Raw genomic sequence first — 15,438 nt, forward strand, 5'->3', positions numbered from 1 at the left:
AATCCAGCGTATAAAAGAAAAGGTCAGAAGACTGAATAGCAGATTGCTATAAATGACGACCAACAGCTGCACTGGCTGAGAAGCAATAAAGTCTAAGAAGAAGGTCCTGTTCATGCTCAACAATCACCTCTGTGTTTACACCCAGAGTTAATTGATTTTCAGACACTGTTTGAATTTACTCTCTATGATATTATCTCTGTCACATCTTGTACAAGGTTTTTAGTTTTAGATACATTAAACTCATGACCCAGTTCTCTACCCTGCAGGAGAGACATTAATGCAGTTTGGGGGAGTCCTGGTGACCTACATGTTTTAGACACTGCTCATGTAATAGTAGCATCCCTTGTTCGAAACCATCAGGGGACCTGTTTTGCATGTTACCCCCTATCACCATTATTTCCTGTGAGCTTCAATGTCAATGTCCATTAGTGGCAAAAATACCCAGTTTTGATAAAAACATCTAATAGGGTACATAATGGCTTTTGCAGTAGTCAGTTAACAGGATGAAAGGTAATTGAGATAAGACAAATATGCTACCTGTGCATCTAGCTATGGTTTTATAAAAACAGCCCATGAAACCTATGTTCTGTCCCAGTTTTTAAAAAACTAACATTGTATTGTAATGTTGTATTTTATTTGAGTCATTTATGCTGTAAATCCATTTTTTTCTCCTTCAAAGCTGATTTTAACAAAAATATTTAACAGTAAACAATTTTCAGTCAATGATAGATAGATTTGACAATATTAAAAGTAAATACAAGGCTGTATCACTGTGTTAACACAAAATGTGTTTCCATTTTGATCCAACATCAGAAAGGAGAAGTGAGATGACAGATTTGGAAGCAAGACAAGACAGGTAAACAAAAAACAACAACAAAAAAAACAAAAACAAAACAAAACATGCAAAACAAAATAAACAATGTAGAGCTGCAAGGACTAGTCGATTAATCGAGTAGTCAATCTACAGAAAAATAATTGCTAACTATTTTTTACAATCATTGTGAGTAATTTTTAAAGAAAAAATAGTAACATTCTCTGGTTCCAGCTTCTTAAATGTGAATATTTTCTCGTTGCTTCAGTCCTCTATGACAGTGAACAGAATGTCTTTGTGTTGTGGATGTTGACATTTTAAGTTGCATCTTGGGCTTCTGGAGACATTTTTCACCATTTTATGATATTTTATAGACCAAACGACTAATCGATTAATCGAGGAAACAGATTAATAATGAGGCCCTAAACAAATACTTATGATTCAATTTTTAACATTACTTTTACCAAGAGCTTTGAACCCCTTTACAACATTCTCTCTTAAGTACAACTGCACAGACACACATATTGATTGATCTTTATTGGTGCATGTTGTGTGCCGTTGAGCGCACTGGGTAGCAGCCCCCATAGCGGACCCCCACGCTCAAACACTTGACATGAACACCACTCAAAAGCAGGACACAAAATTTTCACCACTGAGTTTTTACCTTTTCTCTGGAACCCCAAAGGACCTGCCCGTCTGTCTCTGAGTTTCAACTTTAATTAAAAAAAATATATATATATATTTATATATCTTGGGTTGGTTTGATCGGTGGGAGAGATGGAATATCTGTATCCAAATGCGTCGCGCAGCGTCACTGCTCTCCAAAGCTCGGCACGGACGATGTGGTACACCGGCGTGGCCATCGCTTCAGTTTACGGTGTAATCAGTGTGTTGGGGCTGATCGGCAACATCACCCTCATCAAGACGTTTAGCTCTGCCAAATCTATCCGCAATGTCCCGAATCTCTTCATGTCCAGTCTTGCGCTCGGAGATGTTTTACTGCTGGTGACCTGCGCTCCGGTGGACGCCAGCCGCTACCTGACAGAGGAGTGGCTGTTCGGGAGAGTGGGCTGTAAAGTCATCCCCTTCATTCAGCTTACCTCGGTCGGGGTGTCTGTGTTCACTCTCACAGCCCTCTCTGCTGACAGGTAGGATACGGTTTTGTTGTTATAATCTTTTTCTTTTTTTTTTTTTAACTGACCCTATAAGATGTATAACTTTAAAAATGGCTTTAATGGCAGCCAAATGATCCAAATGCCATGTTGCTTTTGTCGTTATAAAGAGTGGTACAGCTAGAACATATGTCCAAACTTGATGTTTATCATTACAGTGGAAAGCAAATATTTGTCCGTGTATTGATGAGGGGAGTATTACGCATGACAGAGCTGAGTGCTTCTGTTTTGAGGCTGTTGACGCGTAAAACCGATAAAGGTAATCAAATGCTACAGAATCGATTGTAAATTAATAGCTGTCAATTAAAGATTTCCAAGATTTCTTTGTCAAATGGCAAACCCCTTAGTAGGAACTTTGACAGTTCAGGTGGCGAAAAAGTCACATAAGCCACAAGCTTAATGCATAATATCAAAAACATTTAAAAGCCTTTCAGCGTAAATTTGAATGGTGTTGGAAAGTCAAGATGTGCTTCAATGATTCAAACAAGTTTGATGTTTATGCTATATATTTGAAGAAGATGCTTTAATATTAATATCAGAGCTTCCTTTTAAAACCAGAGAAAGAAAAAGCTGGATATCTCTAAATTCACAACAACCTTATGGGAAATATTATTTTAGTCACTTTCGTGTGTGTGATGTGTGCTTGCGAGCGTGCACGAATGAATGTCCAAGCGTGCATACTTTAATTCATCCTCTTATTATCTCTCATCGACTTCCCACGTCGTTATTTTTTCTCGCCCAAAGCGGCAGGAACCCCTTATTAACCTGTGTCACATAAGACTTTTCTACTGTTATAAATGAGCAACCTTGTGAGCACAAGAAACTGGATGAAAAGAATAATTTAAAAAAAACGGCACTTTGGCGAATTTTAATTGACTTCATGGTCCATATCTGTATAAATAATAATATTGTTTAACTCAACTTGATCATCCCTGACGTGTCAGTTTTAATTGAGACCATGGCCATGATGCACGTCCGTTTTGAGCTGAAAAAAAAAAACACATTCAAAGCTTGAATGTATGATAGGCATGTTATCATGCTGTATCATTTTCTTTTACAGCACTGGCTATTTTTCAATTAAGTTACATCTGAATAGAGACTGCATTTTTCTTCTTGTTAAGGTAAGTCAATTTTGCTTCAAGGTTGCATAACAACCTGCAAACTTTACGCAGATGTACATAGCTAGTTATCTGTAGTGTGAAAAACACATTTTTGCAACAAACTATCATCACCACTGACATAATTTGTGACTGGTTTACTAGGCAGACTATAATGCATAATGCAACTATCAAGTTGTATTATGGGAAATGTAGGACCCACTGTTTTTGGAACTTGAAGCATCTTAAAAGTCAGGACTCGGCTTCTTCTGCTTCAGTTTTAACCATTCTATATAAAATCTGTGCATTGTGAGTCCTCTATAGAAGCACATGAATAAAGGCATGTAAATCATTAAGTTTTACATACATGCATACATACAAATACATTCAATTTAATAAATATTCACTGTCAGGGCCCCAAGGCTATAGATGACACACTACTTGTAATGCTGGGCAGCTAAAAGTTATCTAACCTCATTTGTGACCTAAGCGATCTGTATATTAATGTGTGGTTTGGTCACATTGAATTTTCCACACAAACCTCAGGGGAAAAAATAAGAATATAACTTTTTGACCTGTTATCCAGCACAGATTGTATCTTAAAGGAAATGTTTTGTCATCTCACAGGTGTCTACTGTCTGCCTGGAATGGAAAAATGTTTGCCTGTCGTGAAACCAAAGTGTAAATCTAATATTTCCACAGACTGCACCCACCACCGCCCCGTCCTGCCATGGCCAGTAGAGATGGAAATCACAAATCACTTTGCTGATTTGAATCATCTTGTTCAGTTCAGTTCAAATGTACTTTGTTCACTTTTTTCCGTCACTGTTCAAAATGGCCAGACATTCAGCACTAATTCTGGCTGTCTTCAGTTCAGTAGCACGTTCAGATGTTGTTCAAGCTGTCACATTCAGTTCAGTACAGCACTATACAGGCACTGCACATATGTTTAATAGCTCAGCAGCCTATTATTTATGACAGAGTTATCCAATCATGATTGGTTCTGTTGCTTTTTGCAGTCATTTAACACTAGAACTGCCAGGGGTCGCAACAGGTAAAATTTACCTGCGCACCTGGCTACTACATTTCTGATAGGATACTAAAAAATGTACTCTGTCATTGTATTAAGGCATTGTCTTCACAAAGGAATGTCTAAAGTCACAACATGAGTTCTCTTGTTTTATAATCTTAGTCTCTCTAAGAACACTAATTGCTTTGCATGGCCATCAGTATGGCTTAGTCTAAAATGGACAATAATGAGCCATAATAATAAACAACCACGGCACTTAGGGTATTTAAAGGACCAGTGTGTAGGAGTTAGTGGCATCCAGCGGTGAGGTTGCATATTGCAACCAACTGAATACCCCTCCCTTTCCAAGCGTGTAGGAGAACCTACGGTGGCCTTGAAAGTCACAAAAAACATGGAAGGCCCTCTCTAGAGCCATTGTGTGGTTTGTCCGTGCTGGGCTACTGTAGAAACATGGTGATGCAACATGGCGGGCTCCGTGGAAGAGCACCCGCTCCCAATGTAGATATAAAGGACTCATTCTAAGGTAACAAAAACATAATGATTCTTATTTTCAGATGATTAGACACTAATTAAAACATACATGAATATTATATTCCATTTCTGCCAAATCTGTTCCACGAGATGCCACTAAATTTTACACACTGCACCTTTAATGTTGCAACAAAATCGACATGACAAAGTCAGGTGCAAAATTTCACCTAATCAATTATTAATGATGTGTGAATAAGAAAACACCACCAAGAAATTTGAGGTAACCAGTAAAGCTTTTTTTTTTTTAAATTTATAACATCACAACGCAAATATATATTTTTCTTTTGATGTTCCATTCAGGAAAACAGTGTAAGGCAACAGGCAAATTAGGCTAAATCGCTTATAAACAATTAATAGTAATTTTACTTTTTTTTTTTTTTTTTTTTACAATTTTAGCAGACATTCACCTTGACTGTGGATTTTTCACAGACAGCGTTCCTGCACTTCGGGCACTTGGTGAAGGTGTTTTTGCAGGTCATTCTCCTCTGATCTTTTTATTATCTAATTATGACTTGACGTAGTTGTCAGATAACGCACTCCCTACGAGTGAGTCATGAGTCATGACCTAACTGAAGCTGCAAGAATCTTGCGATTCTTCCTGGATTTCTCTCACAGTGGTGAATCTTCTCCTTTTCATGTATATTTGCAGCAAATCCAATAACTACACCTTACTCCTATGCTATTTATGGTGTCCGGGAATTTTGGGGTGCACACTCGTATAACGTACAGAATGCTGAGGTCACAAAAGGGATTAACTTTACCTAACAGCAGCTCTTTTTCTCCTTATGTGAATGAATATTTATCCATCATACAGCTATAGTTACAGATTGGAAGAGAACCACATGAAAAACAAAGTTAAACCTTTGAGTCACGTATTAGCCACTTGCCTACAAGCTTCTAGTTCTAAAAGCATGTTCAAAGAAAGAAACCCTATTAACGTCATAAGTTTGCCACAGTAGGCTATTTTTCTACTAAAGGTCATCACTGCTTACTTCACATTGGGAAATAATTGGAGTGGCGGTAGAGGAAATAAGCTCCAAGGCTTCGAGGTTTACCTTTATTTGGTTGGATAAGCTTTGTTGTGTATTACTGGTAATCAATAATTTTAATTGCATGTCTTCTGCAGCAGGAAGACGTTCAACATGTGGGTGAGAGTTGATGCATCCAAGGTGAAATGACTGCTGGGGAGGTGAGTGCTGATGTGTCCTAATTGTCTGCTGGAGACACATTTCACCAAACCCTTGTGTCTGTCAGTAAGCTCCAAACTTTTCCCACTCGTTTAATTCAGTGTCTTTAATTTGTCATTTGGCAGCATGCCAAGCAGCATCATTGAGGAAGAAGCATTCAGTACTGACAAAAATGAAAGACTCTTGTGGTATGCCTCAGACGAGAACTGAAGCCTGCTGCAGCTGGAAGAGGAGATTTGTTTTTCTGCAAATGATTTTGTATTTTACTTTGTATTTTTATTTTGTATTGCACATGTTTTAATTAATGATAATTAAATATATTTTATAGCGGAAATGTTCAAAGAAAAATGGGAATTTGAAATGAAGATTCTATTTTCAGATGAAATGAAGGGGGAAACATTTGAAACTGGACATAGACAAAAAGCTCAATGTGGAGAGAATTTGAATTTCATGCTGACATAATTAAATATAATAATTAATCTGATTGATGTTAGAGTGGGTGAGGCTTGGTAGGAGACTGTACTGTATATTTGGGGCTGCCCAAAACTCCAATTGAATATTTTGCCAATATGTATTGGAAACATATTCAAATAAAGATTGAGATGATTTTCACTTGGAAAGCAGTGATTTTTATTCTTGTTGCCCTACCTGTGAACAACAAAATGAAGACACAGCAAAAAATAACAACAAAAAAAACAAAAATAAATAAACAAACTGAAACTTGGCTACAATTTTTCATATATGTGGTTATCTTTCAGAGCCTCCATGAATTGCATCTTAGAAATGGGTCTATTGCTGTAATTTAATGGTTCAAGGCCAGATGTTTTTTAAGAGAGAATGAATTAATGAATGATAATGTTGCCCTGTAGCTGCTGGATGTGGAAACAAGCAACTGTCTGCTAACAAGTTCAACATATCAACTTAAAAGGTTATGATTGAAGTGTTGTGTTCTCAGCTTGTTTCTGCTGCCCGAAAGCAGCCAAAAAATCTGTTAATGCAGGTTTAACTAACTCATCCAGTCTACACCAAATTTGGCACAAAGCAGATCTGGAAAAATCCAAAAGAAATGTATACTTTTTTTGTTTTCTGACATGCCATACTATATTGATATCCCTGTAACTGATTGTCAGTTCTTGTAAGTGTGGCCTATTTGACTCTCATGATTCTTTAATGCATCAAAAACTGCAACCAAATTTTAGACAAGTTATTATGTATATTATATGTTATATATATTATATAAATAAGTTATTTTTTCAGAGGGATCCTGCTAATTCAATGGGACTTTTTATGTGACACCAGAGCAATGTTATATAAATTTAAATGACTGCCAGAATGGCTGTCGATAGGTATGTATTTTAATATAGAAATGGATCCACATTATATGTATTACTATGATAAATTGTAAAGCTTTATTGTTTTAGCACTCTATTCCTCTATTTAAAGTATTTATTTTTTAGTTATTATTAGTATTACTTTTACTCTTCACACCTTGTAATATGTGTGAAAAATGTGGGAATTTTTCTGGCTGACCTCACATGCACATAGTGTTTATCAATGAGGAAGAGCTGGACGTGACCCTGAGGTTTCTATGCCCTGAGCAGTGTTGCTAAGATACTGTGGCAATTCTGTTATTCTGTTATTATATGGGTATATAATTGCTATAATTGCCATAGGGGGTCCCCGTTACTTTATATTCAACAATCTGACATCATGCTGACGCTGGAGCCATGGTTAGTTGCCAGTTTCTTAGGCACACCTAGTTAAAACTAATGCAGTCTAATACAACAGCCCTGCAATAAACCCGACCATAATGTTTAGTTTATGCTGAAAAGGTCTCAGAGAGATGTTGATTCAACTTCATGGTCATTTTGGAGGCTTCAGTTTGTGGTGCTATTGAATATTATAGAGGTGTTTCTAATATTTTGCACACCACATTTATATCAATTAGGTAAATAACAGAAAAGCATCCCAGAATAACTCAGTAAATAAATCAGTCCAATTCAACAGCACCACAAACTACAGTCTCCGCAATGACTGTAAAGTTGAATCAATACCTCTGTAACAATTTTAACAAAAACTGGACATTACTGTATATCCATCATGTAGGATTCATTGCAGAGCTGTTGTATCCGACTGCATCACAGTTTTAGCAAGGAGTATTTAATAAACTATTAGCTGATGGTATGTCACTAAATAAATTCAAAAAGCTGTATTGAAAGTGTTCACATACTTTACTTAACATGCTTTACGTAAAAGCAGCAGTATTATGATGCAAAAAACTCCATTACTATTGAAAGTCCAGAGGTATTAATGTAATTTCGAATTGCACAATTTTAACATGTAAGGATTGTCTGGATAATAGGTGATCCTGGGGTTTTGTCTACTTCATATAACTGTTGAGTAGTTATTAATTTATGAGCAATATTTTGTGTGTAATATTTTAAGTAGAAATTTCTGAACTCTGTACTCGATATATGTCAGCTATATTTATGGGAGTAACAGCTACAATATTTCTCTCTGTTCAGAAATGTAGTGCGAACAGGATATTCTAATACACTGTTTTTCAGAGAAATACATGTGCATGTTGTGTGGTTCAGTTATCTGAATCTGGGCTGTTGGATTGCTCAGTGCCACAATGTTATCAGTTCAGTTATGTTTTTCAAGGACTTTAATCAAGCAAAGGACTTTATTTATTGTAAAATATCCTTGAATTGAATGGTGTTTTCAAAATAGCATTTTTCATGTATTTTCTAAGAACTACTTCTCTATAAACTACTGCCCTAGAAAGGTGAAAAAAGGAGAGGATTGAGAACTAGGAGGGTAAATAGAAATGAAATGACGATGAAATGTAATAGATTGTGGAGGTGAATTGGTCAAAGACATTTAAGTACTTGACTTCCAGCTTTTCTTTCACCACCTTTCATGCTCTAAAAATTGGCTCAGAAATCTCTGTTTTTATTAAATTACATGGCTGAACACAAAGCCAGATGTTTCGGCATAGACACCTTCTTCAGTGCGGAAAACCCATATTATACCGCAGATATTTCTGCCTACACAGTGTGACCAGTGCAGGTGGCACTGATGACACTCACTAGGGCTGACTCATCTCAATCAAAGCTCACTCTAAACAAAGACCAAACCAAACAAACAAAAACTACAATAGCCTACTTTAGAACAGCAAACGAATATAATGCAAAAAATACAAATACATAGTCATACATTTAAACACATACGTTAATTAAATCAAATCAGAAACTCCAACATTTGAATTGCAACCATCAAGCTGCAGGCCGTCATGCACAGTTCAAAATATCAGGGGGCTTTATGAAAGGTGTGAGAATCAGTTCTTCATTCATGCCATTGGGAATAAACTATTTAATCTATAAATCCACTTTGCCTCAAGTTTTAACAATGCATTGTTCATGTCACCTCCTGACTTCTTGGCTGTATGGTATCAACACCAATGCACTTAGGATCTTCATTCTGTGTGGTTTTTAACTGCATTATTACCAAATAGAAACACTAAAGTAAAACAGAGCATACTCCTGAAATTGAGTCTTTATTGAAACAATACAATAAGAACTTCCAATCTCTAAGGTATCTATCTCTAATCTATCAGGTACAGAGCTATCGTGAAGCCCCTGGACATCCAAACATCAAGCACCCCTACCAGCATTGTCTCGCGGGCAGCACTCATCTGGCTCTTCTCACTGGTCCTGGCAATCCCTGAGGCGGTATTCTCTGACCTCCACACCTTCAACATCACCTCCACTAATGAGAGCTTCATCACCTGCGCACCTTATCCCCATGCTGGGGAACTGCACCCCAAGATCCACTCCATGGCCTCCTTCCTCATTTTCTACATCATTCCCCTACTGGTCATATCAGTTTATTACACCTTCATCGCCCGCAGCTTGATGAGGAGCGCTTCCAACCTGCCTGTGGAGGGAAATGTGCATGCAAGACGACAGGCCAGTGTTTAAGTCCAGCTGAAATTAAATTGCATGTTTTTTTGTCTGCTACACTATACATAACCACTATGTGAATTACTTTCTTACCTTCATTTAGAAAAAACAAAAAACTAAAAGGTAGAAATTCATACTTATTGTTATCCATCTAGGTATTTGGAGAAGATGTTTCCATATAGCCAAGCAAATCATTTCACTCTAAACCATATTTGCAGTAACATCAGTGTTGTATCATAGGCAGAGCAGATAGTCACACTGAGCCCGATAGCATCCTGCTCCAGTCTTCTTCTTATCTAACTTACAAACATGGACACACGTCTTGTCCTGCACCTTAGCTTGTTAAACGATCCACCAAACAAACATTCACAGGGGAAATGTGCACTTGTAACTTGAGTTAGCAGGTGAAAAAGCTAATTAGCTGGTCAGCTGCAGAATATCAAACATGTAAACATACCTGAAAACATCACTTTGGTCCATTTAGATGTTGGTGTAGTCCTTACTCCTCAGTACCACTGCTAATAACACCCTGTCCGCCCATGACTGGTGGGCTACAGTGCAAGTTTGTTTACTTTGAGTTTTTTTTTTTTTATTAAATAATGATTAATCAATCATCCAACAGAGTTGCTCTTTGGTTTTGAAGTTTTTTTCTACAACCAACAGGTTGAATCAAGAAAGCGACTGGCCAAGACTGTGCTGGTGTTTGTTGGCCTCTTTGCAGTATGCTGGCTACCGAGTCACGCCATCTACTTATACCGCTCCTATCACTACTCCCAGGTAGACAGAAAGCACTTCTCTTTATTTTAGAGTACACTTGTTTCTATCTGTTTGTATACACTAGCTGTTTCACAAAGATACTATCTATATCTGTTTTTTTCACAAAAATGTTTCCATTAGAATCTGTAATCATATTTATACCTGAAGTGGGCAGGGCTTATAAAAATCAATTACTTTTTACTGCCATTTATACTCCTCATTTAGCTGTCCATCAAACATACAAAACATAACAATAACATATACAATATACAATAACACTTGTAGTATAATATTATAGCCATGTACCTAAATTAATTAGTCAGAAATCAGCTATGTAACTGTTAACTGTCAAATAAATAAATATAGTGGAGAGGAAAGTATGAGTCAGAACTGTGTCTGGCCATATATATATATATATATATATATATATATATATATATATATATATATATATATATATATATATATAGTTGATGCATCATCAGGGACAATGGACAGTCATACAGTCATTGACTGTCCCAGAGTTAGCTAGATAGCTAAATTTCATCAGCAGTCCCTGGGCAGGCAAATTAGTTACAGTATCAAATGTTACAATTTCTATAGGAGTATAGTAAATAAACATTATGTCATACAACACTAAAAGCACTATCCATTTAAAGTATTACATCACACAAAAAATAAGATAAAATACTCTCTGTTTACTATCAATGTGATTGTGGGTAATTTTCAAAAAATACTTGGCAGGTGATTGGCTGAACCATTTGTCTTATCATCGTCTACCATCGTTTCACCTTGCGAGGCAGCTGGCTTTGCAAGATCACGCAAGAATCCTCATAGGATGCTGATTGGTCCAAACCAATGGTGGTTCAGACACAAGTGCATAACTTGAAGCATAACAAGATGGATTCCCACATGATCTCATGATGTTGTGATCTTGTGAGTCAAACTGCCTTGTAAGATAATGAGTTTGCAAGGTAGACAAAATTAGCAAAGTTCAAAAGGTTGTACTTTGTCAATGTATGGCAGTGATGATTCCTTGTAGGCTATGACAGCATAGCATGATTTCTCTTCAAAATTGGAGGTTGTTTAGATAACGGGATGAGCCGCAGATGAATAAAAAGTTGGTCTGAAGTGTCTGACAAATAAATGCGAACACTTGACAAAAAATGGGCCATTATAGCTCAGTGAGCAAGATGAAAAGATGAAAGTCAGATGAAAGTTGGTATGAGGTGTCTGGAGGTGTTTTGTATCTGAATAGTGTATTCATATTTGTATACACACATCTCTATTCTGTATCTGCATCTCCATCTTATAATCTTGTAGAAAAAATTTTCTCAACCCTCTTTCTTCGTCCTCTGTCTCTCCCCTGCACTAGGTTGACACTTCGCTGGTTCACTTTGTGTGCAGCGTTGTAGCTCGTATCCTGGCCTTCACCAACTCATGCCTCAACCCATTTGCCCTTTATCTGCTGAGCAAGACCTTCCAGAAGCAGTTCAACCAGCAGCTGTGCTGCTGCTGCCGTATGATCCTCAAGCACTCCTCGCAGAGCCCGACACATTTCAACACACGTGTCACCTCTGTCCGCAGCACACATCACTCCATGGCAAGTCTGAGCATGATAAATGGCAGGCAGGGCTATCAGGAGGATTGTGTGTGAGGGAAGTGTGTGTGTGTGTGTCTGTGTGTGTGTGTGTGTGTGTGTGTGTGTGTGTGTATGTGTCTGTACCAGGTATTCCTCACTTTTTACTTTTTGTCCTTATGTGGACAAAAAGTAAGTCCCCTTAATGTAAATCATTAATTTTAGAGTGAAGACTTGGTTTAAGGTTAAGGTTAATGTAGGGTTATGTTAAGGTTATTGTTAGGCATGTGGTGGTTATGGTTAAGGTTAGGATAAGTCTTCAGGAAATTAATGTAAGTCAATATTATGTCCTCTGAAGTGATGGAAACACGACTGTGTGTGTGTGTGTGTGTGTGTGTGTGTGTGTGTCTGGACATACAATTATGCAAACAAAAGAATATAATCAAAATTATTTTACAAAATATTTTGATCATAAGAACATTACATAATTCATCAAAATATAAAAAAGATACATAGTAGTAGTACTGTAAAAGGCTACTCCAGCGATTAAATATTGCACTTCTATAAAGTTTGGGGACTTGAGAGACAGTGTTCCGAATCCAAGCACCAGAGGCCAGTATATCCCGACTATGACTATGAGTATAGGTCAAACTCAACAACACTGGATCCTACATTTTCCTGTCTCTCCCTAACAAATTACAATTTCATACATAAAACTAATTTTTTTCCCCAATTACATCTTGATGGGAAACACAAATGTTGCCTGGATTATGTTCACGGGCAATCTTTAATCCATCAAAGCAGGTGTTACATTTTTGCACCACGTGGAGGTCATGGTGGCAGTCAGGTGGAGGGTCAGTGTAAAAAGCTCAGTTCTTCAACAGTGCAGACTGGGATTTGCATCGTGAGACCCACATATGTTTAGATTTAGGCAACAACAGCATATATCATGGGACATATCATGGTTTTTGTGATTTTATGTCATTTATATGCTGTTAAGATGCCTTATGTTTATGTTAAACATAGTCAAAGGCCCAAAACTTGAGGTGAACATATGTAAAAATGCTCCCTTCAGGTCAAAAGCTCAGGCTTTAACCTGCTCTCGAGATGATGACAGATTTTTCGCACATGCCCACGAACATCCTTTCATTCCGTAACCTTTGTTGCTAAGGTTGTCCATTGGGTTGTTCGTGTTGGCCACTCGCATATTTTGGATCTGATTCAGGCTTGAATATGTGCGGATGCATTTGAGCGAATGAGAAAGAGAAGTGAAATCCTACTACTGCTGTTGTTTACCCTCCCGAACCGCTGAGGGACAGCTTCCAGAAGCTGTCCAATCAGAACAGAATGGGTTTAAGTGGGTTGAACTGAGGGGCTGCATAAAGGGCCAGTATAAGATAAACAGGGAGATTTTTGAATTGTAAATCATGCAAAGATATTCGAGTAGAAGTTAGAGAAAGATGGTTGTTTTGGTTAAATGTTAATAAACTGTCTGTAAACTGTAAATGTCTCGTGCTTCAAGTCACTGTGGAATTTTTTCCTATTAAACCAAACCCACAATCTTTCCCTAACCTTCACTGTCTGTGTGTGTGCCTGAACATAGCCATAGTTAGAGTAGATATTATGGACAAACAAATGAAATACATTTTCAGGTAATGTTTTGCAGTCTCTACTGAACCTATCTGCATATGCCAGATACGAAAATTAACAAACATTCTTCATTATGTTGCTAAAAATGTCATCCATGTGGCATTGTGTTTCTATTAAAAAGTATTTCCTGTTGCAAATCAGTGATATGTAAATGTAATTTCTAGGGAATGGGGTTGACCCTCGCCATAATGCAACACAATAAAATCTCTGACATACACCCCGTGCCTGTGTTTCAAACTGCACATCTCGCGTTTGTGTTGCAGGCTCTGAGCCCAAACTGAGATAACTGGAATCAGGGGTATTTATTTAGATGTGGCAAACCTCCTCCATGGCGACAGAGGACATTATTCAACTGTTTCCGCAGGCTGTAACTGAACTCCATGTGTAAAACTGGTGGAGTGTCCCTTGATGGGTTTCATCAAGCTTACAACTTCTGACAGAGGTACAGAGTTTGGCAGAAGTTGAGAGAGGAGAGGCATGAAAGGATTGCATTTTGCTTCTGTGAACAAAAATAATCTCTAATGAAGCTACGTGTACAATATATGCTGTATGTAAGTGAAAACATCAACGTCAGTCTTTACAAAAAGCAGAATAAGATCATCAAGATTATGACACCTTAAATGAAGTAAAATAAACTCCCCTAAATCATAAACATTGTACTTTGTTACGATTTTAGCACTAGATGAAAGTTTTTGTGTGATGTCGCCAAAAGACAAAAGTTCAATCATTGTGCTGGAGAGTGTGGTTTCTTTTTATATTAGTGTATTTTCAGCTTAATATTGATATATATTATTCTGCCTGCACCCTGTCACTGTGTATGTACAATATTTCTGGATGTCAGATACTGTGATAACTGTGAAGTTCAGAGATGTATTTAAATGTTGTTCTCTGGTTACAGAATGTTTATTGATCTGTGTATCAGTTGCACACAGTGTGAAAAATAAACAGTGAATGTAAATGTGTGCATTAGAAATCATATTTGTGATTTGGATTACACTAATAATGTGTGTTTATATTTTTGTAGTTGTGTGTGTGTTAACGCAATTTATATGTATTTACAGAAGGTTCAAACTGTTGGTGTTTAGCTTAAACATATTGCACCATGTATTTCTCTCACTGATCAAAAAAAAATAATGTAAAATCAATAAAATCAATAAAAATGGCAGACAGTTTAGTGTGCTCTATATCTCTTTCTACATCATTTTGAGGTTGTACTCCATAGTGAAGGTGGATACTCATAGTCGTCTTTGTACTTTGGTTATATTAAGAGTCTTAGTCCTGTTGACTGTGTATACAACACATAGTCCCTGCACCCCTGGTTTCACTGGGCATAATTATTCTGCACTGTCACATGCTACGTTTACAGTCACCGTATCACATCGTAATGTCCTAATTTGGTGTTTCACAGAGGGTGAGGATTATACCCAGGCTGTGATGAGTGGGTGTATAATTCAGTCTGGATAGTGTTTGTTTAATTATGGTGTGAGCACCATTCCAAATTTCTGTCCTGCATGGTCTCAACCATCTACTTAACATGTCATCTTTATAGTCGCGCTCATTCTGTGGGAAGTCTGGAATGTAAATATGGATTTGTCGTTATCGTTTTAATTTAAGGAATGAAAGGAGCACAAATTAAATGAACAGGGTTTAGTTGAGACTA

At 37.2% G+C, this 15,438-nt stretch overlaps 1 protein-coding gene across 1 annotated transcript; it reads left to right on the forward strand.

Annotated features, from left to right (window-relative positions):
• Nucleotides 1-1,641: 1,641 nt before the first annotated feature.
• Nucleotides 1,642-12,206, forward strand: grpr (gastrin-releasing peptide receptor). The gene is made up of 4 exons (XM_044361033.1): nt 1,642-1,959; nt 9,448-9,799; nt 10,457-10,570; nt 11,925-12,206. Exons 1-4 carry the CDS (start codon nt 1,652-1,654, stop codon nt 12,204-12,206), a joined length of 1,056 nt encoding a protein of 351 aa, XP_044216968.1. The 5' UTR covers nt 1,642-1,651.
• Nucleotides 12,207-15,438: the final 3,232 nt, after the last annotated feature.

This window comes from Thunnus albacares, chromosome 1 (genome assembly GCF_914725855.1).
Source record: "Thunnus albacares chromosome 1, fThuAlb1.1, whole genome shotgun sequence".
Taxonomy (NCBI): Eukaryota; Metazoa; Chordata; class Actinopteri; order Scombriformes; family Scombridae; genus Thunnus; species Thunnus albacares.